The sequence below is a fragment of the Montipora foliosa genome, chromosome 3 (genome assembly GCF_036669935.1).
Source record: "Montipora foliosa isolate CH-2021 chromosome 3, ASM3666993v2, whole genome shotgun sequence".
Taxonomy (NCBI): Eukaryota; Metazoa; Cnidaria; class Anthozoa; order Scleractinia; family Acroporidae; genus Montipora; species Montipora foliosa.
The window spans coordinates 18329687-18349686 of NC_090871.1; the positions used below are offsets into that span (position 1 = coordinate 18329687).

Genomic DNA, 20000 nt, shown 5'->3' on the forward strand with positions numbered 1-20000 from the left:
CTTATCAAGTACAAAAGCACAAACAATAATATCGATACCAGTATTACCATGAGTAAGTAGAATGCTGCCGAGAGGTTGCAAGACAGATCACATGCCATGCGCATTGAACGTTTCCCTTAATACTGTGGGCACAACACTGAGACATCCAGAAATCCGCGCATCTTAAAAGAACACGATTAGAATGGCTGCCTCGTAACGTCAGCAGCAATTATTTCATTAATGTGCAATCCTGGAGCCATCCATTGCTCCTGTTTGGGATTTTTATCCTGTGTGCAAGAGTGTCTTTACATGTACCTGACAGTCTGTCCAATATATATGAAAAAATGGCTGCCTGTGAAGACTTGATGCAGACTGGTAGGTTTCTGGGTTACTAACATCGACCAACATGTCTTGGGAAAGATGCACAAAGTGTGCTTTCAACTTGACAGTCTTAGGAGGTCTTCCATAAGATCTACAACACAAAACATAGAAGTTTGAAATACATCAGGGTTATGAATGATACAGCACAGATAGTGGGAGCAAAAAGTGTGAGCCTTCTATACAAATCTGGTAGCATGGTTCCAAGTACAGTGTATTGTACTTTCACCACAAAATTATCTGATATTAAGTTCTGCAAAAAGAATAAATATATTTTTACCATGATGTAACAAACATCAAGGATACAACACACGACACCATAAACAAGTTTTCGTTCTTCATCTTTTCCATAATCTTCAATGGGACGAAAGGTTCATTCACTGAAGGACGTGTTAATAAGATAATAATAATAATAATAATAATAATAATAATAATAATAATTATAATTATTATTATTATTATTATTATTATTATTATTATTATCATTATTATTATTATTGTTATTATTATTATTACTGTGATGCTAATTTTTTATAAATACCTTCTCCACTCAGTAAATTCTCTTGGCAATCTCCTCTCAAGTTCTGGATTGAGGCTATTGTAAACATCCTTGTTTCCAAAGCCTGTTATAATGACAATTTAACAACAACATCAACGCCTTAGTGACGAGGAGCAAGGTAGAAGCAGAATCGAATGAAAGAGACCAGGTCTACTTCCTAAGAAAATACTCAAATTGTTTTTCAAAACAGTGGTCACTAGCAAGTTGTAAATGCTTATTTCGCAAACTCTCCAAAGTCGGGTTTTGCAAACGTTAGCGACTGCATTGCAGCAGGAGCCGTGCATTGATGTGGTTCATCGAGCAAGAAAATTAATGAAGTCAATCAAACTACTGCCTCTGGATTGCCTAATACAATACAGAGAGCTCAGAACACAAGTCAACCGAATCTCCCTGATTACGAGGTTTTTTCCTCTGAAATCAAGAACAAAACAAGGGGCAATATCAGTCACGAGAGCTTCTGTAATGTTTTAAATGGTATTTATGATGAAATTGCCGATTTTAGGAGAAATACTTTCAATGTACCATCCGGAAGAGCCAGAAATAACTTTATAGAAAAGCTGACTTTCTGGATAAAGCAATTTAATTCTAATTCTGATTTAAATTGCATTGCTTTGAAAGCTTTTATGGTGCTGCCAACTTTGATCCTATAAAAGCCTACTTCTAAAAGTAAGGAGCATAGTGCAGCGATAGAACACAGGTTAAGCCTGTGGAGACAAGGAGACCTATATCTTTTGCTAAAAGAAGTGAAATTTATCCAAGGGAAGTTTGTAAGCTCGAAGAAGGCAGCTAGCTAGGACAATTGAGGACATAACCAAAGTTTTCCCAAAACTGGTTCTGCAAGGGAAATTATCAGCAGCCATTAAACTTTTGGATAGCGAGAGCTCATCAGGTCTCCACCTGAAGTCCTGGAAGGGCTGAAGGAAAAACACCCGGAAGCAGCTGATAATGCCAACAAGAGTCTATTGTACAGGCCCATTGATCATATTCCTCCCAGCGTTTTTGACTTGATAAATGAAGAAATGATCTATGATGCAGCCACTAAAACAAAGGGCTCAGCTGGACTATGGGGAATGGATTCTGAGCTATATCGAGGGATACTCTGCTCCAAGAATTTTATGGCCGAGGGCAAGATTCTCAGAGGGGAGATAGCCATTCTTACTAGAAATCTGTTAAAGAAGTCTTACATCCATCGCTACTAGAAGGCTATACTTCCTGCAGGCTCAGATGAAATAATATTGCTGTGGGAGGTAAACCAAAGTACCTGGAGAAAAACTCTCAGAGTACGACATTCCCAGTTTCGTGCTTCCTGGAAAAGTCTCTCAGTCAGTAAGAGAAACCACATGGAGAACGACTTTGTTATTGTTTGACCAGTTTATGTGCTCCGCAAGAAAATGAGAATACGGTCGTGTTTTCCTTGCAAAAGAAGCCAAACACAGCCCCACATCTCTCTCTCTCATAACCAAACCTACCAAGATCTTTCAGAGGATAAGGACCTCGACTTACTTTCATTATTGATTTACTTTTTTTTTCAGACATGTAATTTACAAAAGAACAATACTATTGGTACCCCTAAAAGTAAATTACCCAACGAAGCCTTTCTGAAATAAGTGCATTATTTTACCATGGATAGTCTTCCACTACCCATGATCTTACTGACACGCGCAACGTTTGCAGAAAAAAAGGAATAACCGCAGAATACATGAATGTTGGCCTTTATCGTGTTCTTGTATCGGAATTCTCTGAAGAACGAAGTATATTATAACAATACACCTCACTCATATGCAAATACGTAGCCTGGTATTCGGCAGGAGTGTATAACGAAGAGACACTAGATAATGAAATTTCGCAATTACATTTATTATGCGCACACCCCCCTTCCCCCCCCCCCCCCCTCCCTTCCTACCTATTGAGGGGCTTGGAAATCCAGGGGGAGGGAAGGGGGTAAGTGGGGGTGATTTCTGATGGGGTAACCCAGTCAGTTTCTTTAATCTTTCCCCTTAACCCCCTTTTTCTGAAGGGGGGGACGTGTCGGCACTTTGATCTTCAATATCCTAAGAGGGTAAGCTCTTAAAGGACACCCTCTGCTCAATAGGGGCGGTGCGTCTAATAAATGGCATGGCCCAATCCAACTTCAAGGCGGATTATGCAAACTGCTACAAGACTGAAGAGATGTTAAGTTTAAAAAAAACTTACAAGTAACTTTTGGTTTCAAGTCCATGGTGATCTTATTTACAATCGGGCACTGTGAAACTCGGACATCACGGGGGCATTATTCCATCAAATGGATAAAGTTTGGGGAGCACAAACACAAACACCTGCCGCCATCTTGAAAACCACAGGACACTACGCCTGTATCGGAGTCTGCTGACTGGTTAAAGTTGAAGCCTCACATCTTTGCTGCTTTCTCATATTTTATGTTTTAAATCATTGTGCATTGTCTTTCTGTAGGCTACAAGGTCTACAAGTTTTCCTAAAATCTAACCAGGAATGTTATCTCTTCGTTTCCTCAGAAGACGCCGGATTTTGTATTTTTCCGTGCTGGCTATTTTCTTACTCAGTTGCCTTGCAACTTTGAAAATAATCTCATCTACAGATGAAAACAGAGAGCTAAAGTTGAGAGTTTTCAGTAAACAAGAGCGCGAAGAAATCATTAAAAGGTTCCATGGTTTTGAAGTCGGAGGACATGTACAAGGAATTCACGAAACAGACGCAAAGAAAAACAAAACAGCTGGTGCAGAAATCAACCAGCCACCTACAGTAACTGCTCAAGGAGAAGAGCGTTTTGATGTCCAAGATAAATATGGTGCTGATGACGGTTCTTTACCAGAACCTAACTACAACGTTCATATATTTTATTATGCATGGTATGGTAATCCTGAACATGATGGAAAATACATTCACTGGAATCATCGACGTCTTCCCCACTGGGACCCTAATGTGGCTAAGAATTACAACCGACACTCTCATTCACCCCCAGACGATATTGGGTCCAATTTTTATCCCCAACTAGGCACCTACAGCTCCAGGGATTTGAAGGTTATCAAGGACCACATGAGGCAAATGAGAACTGCAGGGGTGGGTGTGATTGCCCTTTCATGGTACCCTCCTGGAAAAGCAGACGATGAGGGCATCCCCAGTGATGCACTTGTTCCCTTGATTTTAAAAGTAGCAGCTGAATACAAATTGAAAGTCACCCTACATATTGAGCCATACAGAGACAGAAATGATCAAACTCTCCATGACGATGTAAAATATATCGTAGATACTTACAGTGAACATGATGCATTTTACAAATACAAGACAGTTGATGGCAGGTACTTGCCCATGTTGTATATTTATGACTCATATCAAACTCCAGCAGACGCTTGGGCACAGCTGATGAAACCTGACGGGTCACATTCTGTGCGTAACACTCCTTATGATTGTATATTTATTGCTTTATTGGTGGAAATGAACCACAGACAGTACCTTGATGTGGGAGGGTTTGATGGTTTTTACACATACTTTGCGACGGATAAATTCACTTATGGATCAACTTGGAGATTTTGGCCACATCTTGAAACTGTAGCCGAACAAACTAACACTTTGTTTATTCCAAGTGTTGGACCAGGGTATATCGACACAATGGTGAGACCATGGAACAACCAAAACACAAGACAAAGAAATAATGGAGAATATTACAAAAACAGCTGGCAAGCAGCTTTACAAACAAATACACAGATAATATCAATCACCTCGTTTAATGAGTGGCATGAAGGAACACAAATAGAAAAGGCTGTTCCTAAAGCTTTGTCTGGTTTTGAATACAAAGATTATTCTCCCCATTCCCCTGACTTCTATCTAAAGCTAACCAAAGAGTTGGTATTTCAATTTACTTTAAGGAAAAATAAAGTGTAAGTTTGTCTTTATTTGTAGAGGCTGCTGACATATTTTTTTCCTTTGGAATTGCTTGCACGATTCAGGGAACAAAATTATGCAGGGTAGAGATTATAATCATTACGGTCTGAAGAGAAACCAAATTATTATTATTTCTTAGTTCACTTCAGCACTCCCTTAAATAGGGTGCCATTTTTTGGTTTTGGGCGTTAACCCATTCACCCTTAAACTGGCCAGACTTAAGATTTTACTCTGTCTAAGGCCAGACGATTTTACTCGTCAATGGGGAACCTCCAGGAGTCAATGGATTAAAAATCACTCACTGAAAAACTAGGGTCAGGGTTTGAGAACCTTGGTGGCACACACCTATCCTAAATTGTCCCCCAGGTTTACCTTCATACCTCCTGACGCAGGTCAAATGTAACCGAGCTCAGGCATGATTATTCTGTAAGCATGGTACAGAACACCTATCAATCTGCAGGAGATCTGTATGGTTAATGGTACAAAAATGGTAAATGGTTTTGTTTATAGTGAAACCCCACTGTGATAATTTTTGAAACATTCAACCTCAACAGAAAAAAAATTATAAGGTATAGTACTTAGACTTAAATTCTGGATCACCAAAGGCAAGTACAGTCAGGTGGTCATTGCAGGGTTTGAACCTGATGAAACCGCATGCAAATCTAATGCCCTAACCACTGCACCACACCACCTCCTTACATAGACTCGCCTACACCTCACTACTGTAAAAAACTCATTCACATGTAGATCTCTCCCAATCATATTGCATCTACCTCTAAAATTAATCAGCAAGGTAAACGATTTGCACATTAACTCATAATTATTTTTGAAAAGAAGCTGCTGAGATTGCACATACTGTAATAACAAATAACGGGCAGTGACTGTGACAAGACTTGTGACAGATACAATGAGAGAAACAGCCCTACTAGTATTTGCAAAGGCAAGCCATTACTAACTTCTTACTAACCGACCGTGAGGGCCGTACTGGGGAATATTGGCCCGACGTCGTGGCAGTACGGACCGAGCGCCAATATTCCCCAGTACGGTCCCGAGCAAGTGAGGTTAGTAAGTAGTTTATTATATGGGTTTTTAATTACCTTTTGCTTTGTTTTTGCAAGCCCGTAATCGACCCATGGGCATTATGGGAGAATAATGCCCTACAATTCAGTCACAATTAGCCAATCAGAGTGCACGTTATATCGGCTACAAACAAAAGCCATATAATAAAAAGAGTTATAGGTCCAGCCAGTCATTCTGTAAATTAAACACAGGATACAAACCAAGGAAGGAAACATCGACTGTTTCCTTGAAATTGTGATACCTAAAAGAAAGATTAAATTTTCATCTTTCTTTTAGGTGACACCATCCTCATCAATTGTCATTCAGTGGATGGAAAGAATGGTAGGAGATATGCATGGATAATCACAATGGTGAGTCATTGTTACAAGAAACGTGACATTGTACTAGGTTAATATCATTATGTATTTAATATTATATAATAACCCAAGTTAGTCTCACATTTTGATTGGTTCTTACACTGTACCTATGATCTATTGGAGGACAGATGCATGATTGACATCACCATCAGCTTTTATGCGAATAGAGCTTACTTTTTACTATATAAAACAAATAGATTCCATGTTGCCGTGCATCTGTTCAGTAATAAATCACAGAAGACTGTGGTAAAAATGTGGTAAGAACATCAGTGACACACTCGGCTATCGCCTCGTGTCCCACTTTTTTGTTCTTACCTCATTTTGACGTCATCTGTGATCTATCACTGAACAGACGCACGGCAACATGGAATCTATTTGTTAAGTATACACAAAAAATTTCAGTGCATTGATTGGCTGAGAGCACATCAGATTATTAATCCCAAACAGAGTGCAGAAAGTTGAAATAGTGCAATAAGATAAAATTGTTGCATTGATAGCCAAGCCAATCACTGGATGGCACATCTCATTGTGCAAGTTTTCAGTGATTGTGTGATACTTGTGCGTTGCTTCTGCTTAAACCATCTTGAATTTTTCATGTACTGGTATACTATTAAGTAATCACATAATTTTTCTTGTAAAAATGTTGGAATAAATAAGCACTTGTAAATTTTTTCAAAGACTACAAATTGCACTTGGCCCATGGGGTTGTGAAATTTTGTGCATCTTTGAAAAAATTCACTTGTGCTTGTTTATTCCAAATTACACTCAAAATCATGGGATTGCCTATACAAATTTCCAGAATAGTCACTTTACAACAACATCTTCATCCACTCAGACCTCTCCCACCCCTAGGATACACAGAGTGCCACTTACAGAGTTAACTCCAGCACCAGACAATGTTACTTGACAAAAATGGAGGAAAGTTCAGGTGTAAAAGAGACAATTTACAGAATTCTAATAATTACTAACATATATTTGAACTTTTATTGAGATTTGATGGGGTTTATTATTATGGGACATCCTCAGCATTATGCTCATATCATAAGTTGGCTTTCACCCTTTTGAATAGACCATTTTAACGTTCTGTGCCCAGTTACCAGGTCTTTGAATAAAAGCAAGGCTGAAGTTGACCATGTTTTGATACAAGCCTTGCTGCTTTCCTTAATATGGAATAGGAACTCAATAGCATTACAACAAAATCATTTACATAAGAAAAGCAATGAGGTTTGTATCAAGCAAGGTCTACTCCAACCTCACTTTTATTCAAAGGCCTGATAACTGAGCACAGAACTGCAAAATGGTCTTTTGCAAATGAAAGTGCTCAATCTATAGGCCACTTCGGAAAATACCATAATACTCTTTGTTTGTCCACCCAAATTTTGCATAAGCACTGTTTGTTTCCTCTTGGGACAATTATTGTGAGTCCCAAGAGAAACTGGAAAAAATCTGTGGGGACAAACAGAGTATTGTGGTATTTTCTGAAGTGGCCAATAGCAGGCTTGCATGAGCCAATCCACAACTATTCCTAAGGTCAATCTTATCTCTAGCGATAATTAAAACTTACAGTTTGTCAGAAAACTTCAGATTGAGATTTTTTGGGGGAGTTATGAACGATGCAAACATGATCTTAATAATTAGTTCTCTTAAAGTGCTACTACAATGAAAAAAGTGTGTTCACGTTTTCCTTCACATTTCGAAAGTAATTGCGTTGAAGGCTCAACAGAAGAAATTTTTTTGTAGTAATTTCAAGACGAAGACTGTTTATTTAACTCCTCCCTTTTCATTTAACGGCCCACCACTACTTGGTGCTCGTCCGACTGATAAGCTTTCAGTGATCAAGATCGAGGAGCAAGTGACATCATTTACTCACTAGCTTAAAAGTAGTGTGTGAATGCAGCTTAATTTAGTATGCAGCACGACAGTTTTTGGCTTTCAGATTGTTAATTAAGCCACATTCACACACTGCATTTTTAAGCTAGTGAGTAAACAATGTCACTATCCTGGATCCAGCTCCCTTTGGGCTTTTAATATCTGTTAGAACCACACCACATAATGGCAAACTGTTAAATGAAAAAACTACCACCAAAATAAGTACGTTTTCTCTTGAGATGATTGAATAGGATCTCACATTTTGAGTATCACAATACACAATAAGACAAGCAGCGACTTCTTTGTTTTCTTAACACTATAAAATTTCTAATCAGAAGGCCAGATATCTCAATCCATTGGAAAAAAGCACCCACTGTAGTGTGTGGATAGCATTCTGAATTGTGTGATGTAAGTGGATGAAACCCAGAGCAAAGAACTCCTGAATAAAGTTGTATGAAACCCCAAGAAACTACCCAGGATTTGTGATGTCAAAATGACAGATCATAGCTAGATAACCAACTCAAGCATTCGTGAGCCACACTGAAGAATCCAGAGTTGAATGGTCTCTACCAACTCAGCTATGAAGCCAGCCGGGAGTGGTTCAATTTATATTCTGTAAAGAGGCGAACGAAATGATATGTATGAAAATATATGAAATTTAATTGAACTACAGAATGGACATGAAATGAAAGTTACAAAATTCGTCACAGTAAAATAGGCAACATAACCAGTTGCAAGCAAGCCTGAAAAATCCAGGCTTGAGTGTAGTCTGTGTTGCAAGAGCTAAAAGGAGAGGGGGCAGTGGGAGCGATGAAATGGAAGGGGACTCCTCCCCCGCTTCCATTTCAGCACTCCCTCTGCCTCACTCATTCCCTCCCCTTTTAGTGCTTGCTACGGAGGTTAACTTGCCTGGGATTCAAGCCCATGACCATGCAATTGTGCTGCACTGCTCTACCAACTAAGCTATCACACCAGCTAAGAGCTGGTCAATTTCAAGTTCAAGTTATTCCCCATAGAAGGTAAATTAAATCAGCCTTTCTTGCAACTGCTTAAGTCGAACACCTACCAGTAACAACAATGACCTTTCCTATTATGTCCATTCCACAGTTCAAATACCGTATATTGAATTTCCAAAATCATTTTAGCAAAGGTTTGCATGCTTTTCATACTAAAACTAGTTGCCTTCAGAGTGAAGATTGACTACATGGTTGCATTTGATGATTCAGCAGTCTTAATTAATCTTCTGTTAAAGTAATATCACATCAGTTTCAGTTTGGTTTCATTATAGTTTTATTCAGCAGTTTTGTTTAAGTTACAGTGAACTTTGCCAGAAAGTGTCGACAACAGTTGAAATAAAGCACACACATCCCTCTAGACCATTAATAATGTTAATAATAGTAAAGTGATACTGATAAGAATAATGGTAATGATAGCAAGAATTATCATAATAGTGTTGTAATGATGATAAGCAAAACCAATTTCACTTTGTAATGCTCAGCAATTCCTACATTTCTTTCACTGACAAATTTGGTATGTTGATGAATAATATTATCATTGTCAACCTCTTCAGTCCTGAGAGTGAGATTTCAATCTGTCTAACGCCAGACAAGTTTACTCATCAATGGCGGTCGCTTCAGGGATGAGTGGGTTAAGTTGGTGTTGTGTGTCTGTTTATCATGGAAAAACTACCTGGTTCCTCATTCAAATCCTTAGCATGCCAAGACCGTACCTATAAACACTTGATAAATTTGAAAAATAGCACAGTACATGTAAGGGAAGAGTGAGTTAAGTTAACGCTGTGTCTGTTTATCATGAAAAACTATCTGATTCCTCATTCACATCCTTAGCATGCAAAGACCGTACCTATATAATTTAAACAGTTGATAAATTTGAAAAATAGCACAGTACAGTCATGGTCTTGCACTTTTCACCTCACTGAGCTTGGCCAACACTTAACATTGGTTTAGCACAAAACCATAAAATATATATAAGTCATTACCTAACTTGACCAGCTATACCATACACATCTTGGAAATAATATTATTTTTAAAAACCTGATTTCATCTCACAATAATAATAATAATAATAATAATAATTATTATTATTATTATTATTATTATTATTATTATTATTATCATTATTATTATTGTGAGATTAATTTTTAGTCTATTATAACACAAGCAGTGTATAATTAAGCTGCAGTTACAATCTGAAAATTGTCTGAGATTATTTTTCTTGTAAATAGGTGTTTCGTGCCTGCAGAAAGTCCTTTTTGTGAAGCAAATATTAAGGTTGTCAAAATAATATTGATCCTGACAGAACAACTCATATCAAAGAAGAAATCTTCCTTAAATCCAGATAAAATGTGAGCAGCAAGTCTCTCTCTCCTTTCTTCTGGTTGCATTGCAACTTCATATCTGGAGAGAAGAAACAATGATTAAAGATGTTAATTTCACCCAACAGTAAATCACCTTTCTATAATGGGGACATATTTTTTCAGTGAGTGCTTAACCCATTGACTCCCAGGGACTCCCCACTGATGAGTAAAATCGTCTGGCGTTAGAAAGAGTAAAATACTAAGTCTGGCCGGTTTCAGCCGGTTTGGACGTCAATGGGTTTAATCTCAGTGATGATAATAAATTATTAAAGATTAGTGTTGATGAGAAAATACAATGAGCAACTCAAATTTAATAACACAGTAGCATAAAAAAACCAAACAAGGCAGAAAGTGGATTACAAGGAAAGATTATGTTTTGGCAAACATTGGCCGTGTAGCACTTATATTTGAACAGGCTTAACTGATTAGAGTGTAATGTGAAGTGCTAAGTTCTCTGTCCTTGTGTGGGCCCATCTCCATCAGTAGGGCTAAAACTCACATTGTTCATATGGGGTAGAAACTTAGCACTTCACATTACACTCTAATCAGTTAAGTCTGTAGAAAAAGGATTGAGTTGACTTGGCGACCAACAAAGACAGTACGTTGCTAATACTGTAGTTGGTGCTGGATTTGAACTAAAAGCATACTTGTAAATGCTTCGTGCTATTTGATAGTACACTGTAAGAGACTTGAGAAGATGCAGGAAGACTAATGCAGAGGATAAACAGCAACACCAGATGCTTATCAGGGCTCCACATTACCACTCACCCATTTCCCATTGGAGAGTAAATTCAACACTTGGAGAGTAAAGAAATAGAAATGAACCAGAATACTCACCCAATTTGGAAAGCATATTTTTGACTCTGATGGAAAACTGATTTTTTTTTTTAAAAGGCCTTAGGCCGAATGTATGCAAATACAACAAGCAAGCTGCAACCCCTAAACATTAAGTGATAAGTAAACGTTTGCCATGATCACCTCATTTTCGGCCATAATGAAGAGCTCCTGCCTGAGGAAGTCTGGGTACGATAATCACATGAAAAAATTGCACGTGGTAACTGAACGTGCGACACTGAAATTTTCAAAGATGATCTTTTTTGTTTTGGATTTATGTGGAATTCAGGTGGTGAAGATAGAAAATGAAAGCCAAACCGAAGAAAAAATGCTACAGATTGGTGACATTCTTGACTGCCTCATAAGGATTCATATCAAAGGGCCCTGTGATCAATGGCTTGGATCCTCAACCAGGACTGAAAACGTGGTGGGCTGGTGGTTTATGGTCAAGACGACCTAATTTCAATTTTTAATTATTGAAAAATGGGTGTCTGGATTACATCAAATAACACACCAGTGACAGTACCAAGAAACATTTATTTGTGCGGTAAGAATTTAATAATGTAATCCATTTTGGAAAGTGAAATTTTGAGGTGGAAAGTAAATTTGGAAACCTACTCTCCAAAGTGAAACAAGGTGTCGAAAGTTAGTGTCAAGCCCTGCTTACGATAGCTTTTATTACACAACTCTACTTTCTAAAGATGGCAAACACCCTGCTTTAGTGTGAGAATCTCCTTGAGCATTTACAAGCAAACTGTAAGTCCTGACAAAAATTTAATGTTGCTTTACCAAAGTGTTTACTTATATGAGTTAAGACTCTGACTGTCATTAAGATGGATTTTAAAACTTTTAAAGGCAGAGTTCTATTGAGCAATCTACAAAAAAGGTTGTGGTCACTTATTGGAGAGGTCGTTAATGGGTCAATGGGCCCATGAAAGTTTATATAAAGAGAGTCCTCCAAATTCTTCATTCATGCAGATGGGAGGGGTCCTAATGAGAACATAATGACAATAATTAAAATAACAAAAATGAAACTCATACTGCGTCAATGTCAGCTTCTTCTTCTCCATCATCTTCTAAATCATCAAATTGGATTTCATCTTCTTCACCATCACCTCCAAATATGACAGTGTCATTGACCTTGACTGTCGAATGAAAACAGAATAAATTATGTCAACCTCACAAACTCTACAATAGATTAAATAAGTTGCAATGCAACTAATGTAAGGTCTTATCCATGAATTTCTTGATACCGTTTGAGTGAAAAAAAAAAACAAAGACAAAAAAAATTCATTTGCAGTGTAACTGTTCAATGCCAAAATGCATGTGGCAGATTACAGTCAATAATACATCACTACTTAAACTCCAATAATGTTGCTACTTTCAAAAAAGTAATCTAACTGTAATAAAATCAGCACATGGTATTAGGTATGTAGAACAGAATACCTGATTCTGGTAATTCACCATAAGCTTTCAAGCTTCTAGCTTCATCAGGATTGTAGCGCAAAATGACATCTGCTTTGCCATCCTACAAATTTCAAAATAATAACATTTCAGAAGCTGGGCTGAAGATTTCAATCTATCCCGCTAAGCAGAGATCCAAAGCACTGAAGCAAAATGGTATGTTCAATGGTCATTCAATTGTGCAAAAACATTAACCCATTGACTCCTAGGAGTGAAGCTTTAATATATGTTACTCTGTCTAACACCAGACGATTTTACTCTTCAATGGGAGGTGGAGTCGATGGGTTAAATGCTGATTTTTTTCCCTAAAATTCTCCCTGGTTTATCAATGTGTTGTGAAGTTAAGGGGTTTCTTGGATATCAATAATCTCTGAAAAATCACCCCTTGTCACCAGATATTGTTCCTGTGTTTTCTTTTTGCACCTATCTAATGACCAGTGGCTCAGTTTGTTGAGCATCAGACTTTCACGAGGGAGATCACACGGGTTTAAAACCCCAGTTGGACCAACTCTCGGGGGCTTAAAAGTAACTGAGAAGAAAGTGCTGCCTTTGTAATTTTATCTGCAAGTGGTTAGACTTTCAAGTCTTCTTGAATAAGGAATATAAACCATAGGCCCTGTTTCACCACGCTTCCTGTCAATCAACACTGTGGGACATGAAAGGACACACTGTTTGTGAGGAGGTGGGGAGTAGACCTTCAGTCTTGATGGTCTATCTCTCAGAGAATTATAAACCATCATGAGATTGCATGGGATATGTGCGATATATCAATCCATTACAACCACCATTACCATTTTAGGCAACTGGTAAAAATTAAAATTAAATTCCTTTAATCACAACCAAGATATGAAATACACAGTTCGGCTATTTGCCTAGATAGAGAGATAGATAGATATAGATAAATCATTTATTAAAAACATAACTCACAGCCTTACAGCTGAATTACATGTGTTATGAAAATACATCATTTAAAAATACTTAATATAGTTATAGATCGTATTCATAAATGGCGGCCACGCAGAACAGCCTGGTTTCGAATACATGAGAACGAGGCTTGGTAGGCCAGCTAAAACTTGGAGCGCACTTAAATTTGTATTATATTAAAGTTTCGAGGCGATAAATGTTACGCAAAAATATCCTGAAATCTTTATTTCTTGAAGGATAGTAGCGGAAATGATTCTATTAGTCTCTGTAGGCTTGGTACGCCAGGGGTGAAATCAAGGGATGAAATGGCCTCTACAAGTCGAGATTCAGACGCGGTTATTCTTACCGAAGACGATATTCCGGGAGCTGCTTTGGCTGGAAGAAACCCTTCTTCACTAAAGAATGAAGAACTCAAGTTTTGGTTGCGATGCCGTGGCGATTCACTAAAGAGACTTAAGACGAAGGCACAGCTTATAAAGCGGTAAGCAACATGCTGGCAGCTTTGTTGTACAGATTTGCTTTCAGAGATCAGGCACATATGATTTTGTTTCTGTAAAATTTAGAATTCCTTATCGACTTCTTTGCAGTGTCGACGAGTATATTAAAAGTGGAAGAGATAAGATGGTGATGGATCCTGATCCTGATGAAATCTACACGAAAAGAAAGGCAAGGGTCTCGAACACCGCTCCTTCGTCAAGTGTGAAATATCCGAACGATGGCTGGGGGAAGTCGCTTGAAAGGATGCCTTCTTTCACAAGAGCTGAAATGAACCAGCACGTGGCAAATTCTGGAAAAAGAGTTGCAAATGCTGAGCATCATTCAATTCCGACCAATTTAAGGAAAGCTAAAACCTTTCTGGAGGACGAGTACTTGAAGGAGATTGAGGCAAACAGTGATCAAAGGTTCTTTTATTTCAAGGCAAAGTGCTATCACAGTTTCAAGAAGACTGAGGCCCCCCATGCTCTTCGTTTTGCTATGTGTATTGTGTCAGGCCAAGTCATTCAAGCCACCTGTTCATGTAAAGCTGGCAAAGTTGGTTACTGTAACCATGTTCTGGCATTGATGTTTAAAGCATGCAAGTTTAGTTTATTTGACAGTAAATCAACCGATGATTTATGCCAGGATGCTGATGAGCAGCCGGATCTTGCATGCACTTCCCAGCTCCAAAAGTGGCACAAAAAGGGTCGTGGTGACAAAATATCTGCCCAACCGGTAATGGAAGTCACCATTTCCAAAACTAAACTTGATGAAACTAAGAGCAGAGAGGGAGTGAAATGTCTCTTTTATCTTGCAAGAACTAATCCCCAACATGATGTTGAGGCCGAAATGAAATTTAAAAAGGCCCTAAAGCAAATAAACCCCCAAATGGGCTTAGCACTAATGGAAAGAGATGATTCTTCCATTAACAGTTGTGTGGAAACCAAATTTGGAGAAAGCCAGATTGGGTCATTCTGTAGTTATCAGTTGAGTCACACTGAGGCGAACTTCGTGGCTACTGTGGATATTTCATCAATGCCAAGAGAAGATGTCAGCGCAGACACTGAACTTACCTATCCCAGGTTTCCTCTGGACTCGCGCAGTGATTTTGTTTTGCCTAACAACTTAGATGTTGCTGAAAAAGCACTTGTTAGTTCCCTTGTTGTGGATGAGGCCATGATAAACAATATTGAGGAAGCCACAAGAGACCAGTCATCATCTGAGCAGTGGAAGAGGGAACGTAAATTTAGATTTACTGCTTCAAAGTTTGACTTAATCTCAAAAAGGCAAAGGAATCATGAAAAATTTGCAGCTGACCTCATCAATCCGAAGCCGTTCACCTCAAGGTATGTCGAGCACGGTATTAAAAATGAACCCATTGCCATTGAACAATATGAGAAAATTATGTTTACCCGAAAGACCCCGGTAAAGGTTCTCAAGAGTGGTTTTGTTGTTTGTTTGGATATGCCATTTCTTGGAGCCTCACCAGATGGCAGAGTTGTTGATTTTGGCTGTCGAAATCATTTTGGACTTGCTGAAGTGAAGTGTCCAGAGACAAAGTATCAAGTCACTCCACTGGAAGCATGTCAGGATCCAAACCTTTTTTTGTGAGGCTGTTAATGGACAATGCGGACTTAAAAGGAATCATTCCTATTACACTCAAGTGCAAGGCCAGATGGGTGCTGGTGGAGCCTCATGGTGTGACTTCATTGTCTACACAAAGAAGGGAATTTCAGTGGAGAGAATCCCTTTTGACGCCACCTACTGGGCAACTCTGAAACAAAAGCTTGAAACCTATTTCTTTACCTATTTTATAAAAACTGCGGCTAGTGAATTTGCAAAATGCTAATCAGTCATTATGTAAACAAATGCTAGGCACTGCAAGTGCCTTTTATTTATATACATGTACATAATTGTAGGTTTAGCTTACTGCTTGGTCAAAAATAATTATTATGAACCAGTGAAGCCTTTAAAGCTTCAACATACATGTAGTGATCACCATCTATTTTCTCCTGGCAGTGTAATACTTAAACAAGCCCAAATCATGAGAATAAAGGGATTGATCATCAAAGACAAAATTAATTGGCTTGGTTTTTCAAAGAACCTCTCACAACTGACAACTACAACACATGTAGGGAACCTACAGTGGTGAGGAGAATTTCTGTGATTATATTGAAGCTTTAAAAGTTGAGGAGAGTTGAAGTTACATAATTTCATGTAAATATGATAAGAAGTATATTGTGTAATCCTTTTGAAAACAATGATAAGAACCTTATTTTTCAATTTTCAATATAATAGCTTACATAAAGACCTTAGCCTGAACTAACAAAGTCAAAGAATTGTCATTTACATTGTGTACATAGAATCAAAACTGGAATTGTGGGAACTCTGACAAGAATGATTCCAGTTAAAATTTGCATACAATCATTTGTTAGGACAGGTTACAAAAAACAAAACAAAAATTGTTCAACTGAGCACCATATTTTTCTTCATAACATCTCTTTAGAAAAGGATACACACAAAGGAGACTGATTTACGCATCTTGCAAATTTATACGTTAATTTTGGGTACATTGTTGTGGTTAAATTTTGATCTGTTTGTATGTAGAATATAATATTTTCCTTTACTGTTTTCAGTTGAAATATTTTACATGTATTCATCTCTATCCCCTGCCTGGTTGGCATTTTAACCAGAAAATTTACTTGTCACAATGAAATCAAGATCAATTTAACCTTTTCACTCCCAGAAGTGATTAGTATGTAACTTCTCCTTATAATATCAATTCACTATTCAGCAGCCAGGTGATGAGAATGAATAAACGTATCACTCAGATGGTGTTATTTTGATCAAACTTAAATTCTCTCAAGTAATATAAAAGGGTATGTCTAGCAGCTAGAAAGGAGAATTACTAATCCGATCTTGTGAGTGAAAGGGTTACGCACTGATGATGGGGTCCTGCATGTTGCACAAAATGGCACACACACACCACATTTGATTCACTACCCCAAAGAGGCTCAATGGAATTGCCCCATCAAATATCAGAAAATTCTTCAACTTATTGATAGCCCTCACAACATGGATTCTTAAGCTAGCAATTTCCTGTATTGCAATCACATCTTCAGCTGACATCTGATCAGACATTCCCAGGAAAGGAGGAATATTTAAGGAAACACCAAGGGGAAGAATGTCTTCAATAGTAAAGCCCTTATCTGCCATTACAGAGTCCCCATTTGAAAAGGGAAGTTTCAAGAATCCACTTCGCTCTACTATTTCCCTGTCAGATATGCTCCCAGTGTAAAGTTGCCCAATAAAATGTAAAAAACCCTTTTGGAGAAATTCCCACCAGTGCCTTTAAAGTGGTATGGTGTTTATACGAGCTAAACAATTCACTATTTAGAAGAAGGCTACTAGGCATTTCACATCGCACCTCCGTACAGTCAATGATGACCCTTGTGCTTGGATACTTTGCCTTAAAGTCCTGAGGCACTGTCTCGTCTACTAGTTTTCTGGAAGGCCAAATATTTATATGGCCAAGTTTCATATACATATAGTTAATCCAAGAAATGAAAACGCAGCTTACAGTTGGCTGAGAAACATTAAAAAGATGAGCTAAATGTAATTCAGCAAAACCTTGTCTTAGCCTACACACTGACAAAAAAAACTTGTCTACTGGTTTTATAGACCTTGGTCGCCCTTGTTTCACAGCCTTTGCACTGCCAGCAATATCTTTTCCGGACAACCAGTACTTGATGTTTTCTTCCCCGGCGCCAGGATCTAAATAGTCGTACAGGGCCATCATGGTCTGATAGTTAGGAAATCCAGTATAAAATGCTACGAGCGAGTCATTTGACTGCGCCTCGAGTTGCTCATATTTCTGCTCCAGATCAGCAACTTTCTTTTTCAATTTCAAAACCAAGTCCTCTAGATCTTCATTTTTCACGTGAAGTGCGGATAGTTTCTCTTGCAGCTCAGATATTAATAAATCTTTCTCAGATTTCTCAAGAAAATCAGAGTTAGATTCTCGGTCCGGTGTCTCTATTTCCACTGTTTCGGAACAGACATGGCGCCACCCATATTTGTTTGGGATGAATTGTTGCACACAGCTTCCCTGCTTTCGTTCACTGAATGCCTAACCTCGCTAAATTCTGACTCTAAATTCTTTGCCACAGTTGTAGCCGTGAAGCGTGGAGTTGGTGGTGGTCGTTTGCGAGGAGAACTTCGCTTCCACACAAAGATACTTGGCACAGCTCCTGGTTTGGGCCTAACCTTGTTGTTAAGACTCCTCTTTAAATCTTCAGCCTTAAAATGCCTCGAACAAACTCTGGTTCCTTCCGTTATAGAAAAATTCAGCCCCACATCTCTTCGTATAGCATGGAGCCACTGTTTTCTTAGGTTTACATCATCTGCCAAACGAAAGAAGGAAACTTTTTCGCCCGTATCTTGGTCTCGCTTATCCTTCTTCGTGCAGAGCGGAACGCAACAATGTGTTGGCATCTCTCAACCGATCTCCAAGGAGAAAAAGGGCCTGTCGACCAAAGTTATCCCCTACAGAAACTAATAGAATCTTTTCCGCTACTATCCTTCAAGAAATAAAGATTTCAGGATATTTTCGCAAAACATTTATCGCCTCGAAACTTTAATATAATACAAATCTAAGTGCACTGTAAGTTTTAGCTGGCCTACCAAGCCTCGTTCTCATGTATTCGAAACCAGGCTGTTCCGCGCGGCCGCCATTTATGAATACGGTCTATAACATTTCTAAAATAAGCTAATAATTCATACTATAATATTATCATGTTATTTACATTTATTGCTTATTTGAGAAATGCATTAGAAAAGAATTCTGAAACCTTTTGGTCCCACTGTATTGTGGGTTGTTGCATGCAGGTAACAGTCCAGCCAGTTTATGCTGGTCATCACTCCTGTAAACCTGATTAGATAGTCTAAGAGTGATACACAAGTGTTCTTGCCTTTCAAAAAATGACATCAAATTGACGTCTGCTAGCGCTTCTCTATACGAAAGTTCTGGATACACAACCTTAGGGCTCGCTTCTGTACCCTTTCAATCTGATCAAACAAATAGCCCAGCAGACTAGCATGAAATGCTTGCGAGGCATATTCTAAGACAGAGTGTATACATGCATAGTAAAATTGTATGGGAGATACACGGTCAATACCGGCACGCTTACGTTCTTTGAGCAAAAAAATATGCTGAGATGCTTTCGTGGTGATATTATCCACATGATCATTCCACTTTAGATCATCTCTTAGTGTAATGCCTAGTACTTCAGCTGATTTAAGGACGTTCGCGTAAAAATTTTCTAACATTGATTTTTTTCTGCAAATTTTACTATTGAAAGATGATGAGTTAGTGATGTCAGAAATGTAAAAAAAATGAGGGGTAACACGGACTCCGTTTTGGAGAGAACACCCTAAACCTGAAAAATCCGGCTCCTTTAGCGAATAAGGCCACAGTGTCTGTAAGCCCAAAAATATTGCAATTACATCTTTGAAGTGAAATGTTTTCTACCAAACTTTGTTTAAGTGGAGCCATCAAGTGAATTTAGTTAACTGCTGAGGTTCCTTAAAGAACAACTTCGCATTTAGCGACCATAGTTTCATGCGCCTTGCAGCCGCAAGAAGGCAGGATTCCATGTCCCAAGGACAGAAATCTTGAAATTTTTTTAACTTCCTACATTGATTTTTTGTTCAATTTTGGACCATGTGGAGACAATTGTAAATAAAATCTGTTTCTGAAAAGAAAAGTAGGGGTCACCGAACATCCAAGATCGTTAAATCCAAGCAA

The 20000-nt window shown here is 38.3% G+C and overlaps 3 protein-coding genes and 2 pseudogenes across 7 annotated transcripts in view; 2 read left to right on the forward strand and 3 right to left on the reverse strand.

The window, feature by feature from the left end:
* LOC137996965 (trafficking protein particle complex subunit 10-like) overlaps window positions 1–3263 on the reverse strand; it is a 47170-nt gene extending 43907 nt beyond the window's left edge. The window contains exons 1-3 of one of the 2 annotated variants that reach the window (XM_068842629.1): window positions 3110–3263; window positions 899–980; window positions 295–451 (exon numbers count right to left, since the gene is read on the reverse strand). In XM_068842629.1, coding sequence (XP_068698730.1) covers window positions 295–451; window positions 899–980; window positions 3110–3134 — 264 coding nt within the window. In that variant the 5' untranslated portion in view covers window positions 3135–3263. The remainder of the gene's footprint in view (window positions 1–294; window positions 452–898; window positions 981–3109) is intronic. The other variant, XM_068842627.1, reaches the window with a different exon arrangement.
* A 25-nt stretch (window positions 3264–3288) lies between these two features.
* Window positions 3289–20000, forward strand: part of LOC137996969 (glycoprotein endo-alpha-1,2-mannosidase-like) — a 20553-nt gene continuing 3841 nt past the window's right edge. Inside the window, exons 1-4 of one of the 4 annotated variants that reach the window (XM_068842634.1) lie at window positions 3289–4809; window positions 6170–6243; window positions 11619–12085; window positions 12887–12949. In XM_068842634.1, the coding sequence (XP_068698735.1) occupies window positions 3404–4809; window positions 6170–6173 (1410 nt within the window). In that variant the 5' untranslated portion in view covers window positions 3289–3403 and the 3' untranslated portion in view covers window positions 6174–6243; window positions 11619–12085; window positions 12887–12949. Of the gene's footprint in view, window positions 4810–6169; window positions 6244–11618; window positions 12362–12886; window positions 13846–20000 lie in introns of those variants that run through there. The other 3 variants (XM_068842633.1, XM_068842635.1, XM_068842632.1) reach the window with 3 other exon arrangements.
* The window catches only part of LOC137996972 (eukaryotic translation initiation factor 1A-like), a 14965-nt gene continuing 4355 nt past the window's right edge, over window positions 9391–20000 (reverse strand). The window contains exons 5-7 of the mRNA XM_068842637.1: window positions 12776–12857; window positions 12371–12474; window positions 9391–10535 (exon numbers count right to left, since the gene is read on the reverse strand). Of these exons, the coding sequence (XP_068698738.1) occupies window positions 10530–10535; window positions 12371–12474; window positions 12776–12857 (192 nt within the window). The 3' untranslated portion in view covers window positions 9391–10529. The remainder of the gene's footprint in view (window positions 10536–12370; window positions 12475–12775; window positions 12858–20000) is intronic.
* LOC137996968 (uncharacterized) lies at window positions 13943–16047 on the forward strand (annotated as a pseudogene).
* Window positions 17091–18688, reverse strand: LOC137994152 (uncharacterized; annotated as a pseudogene).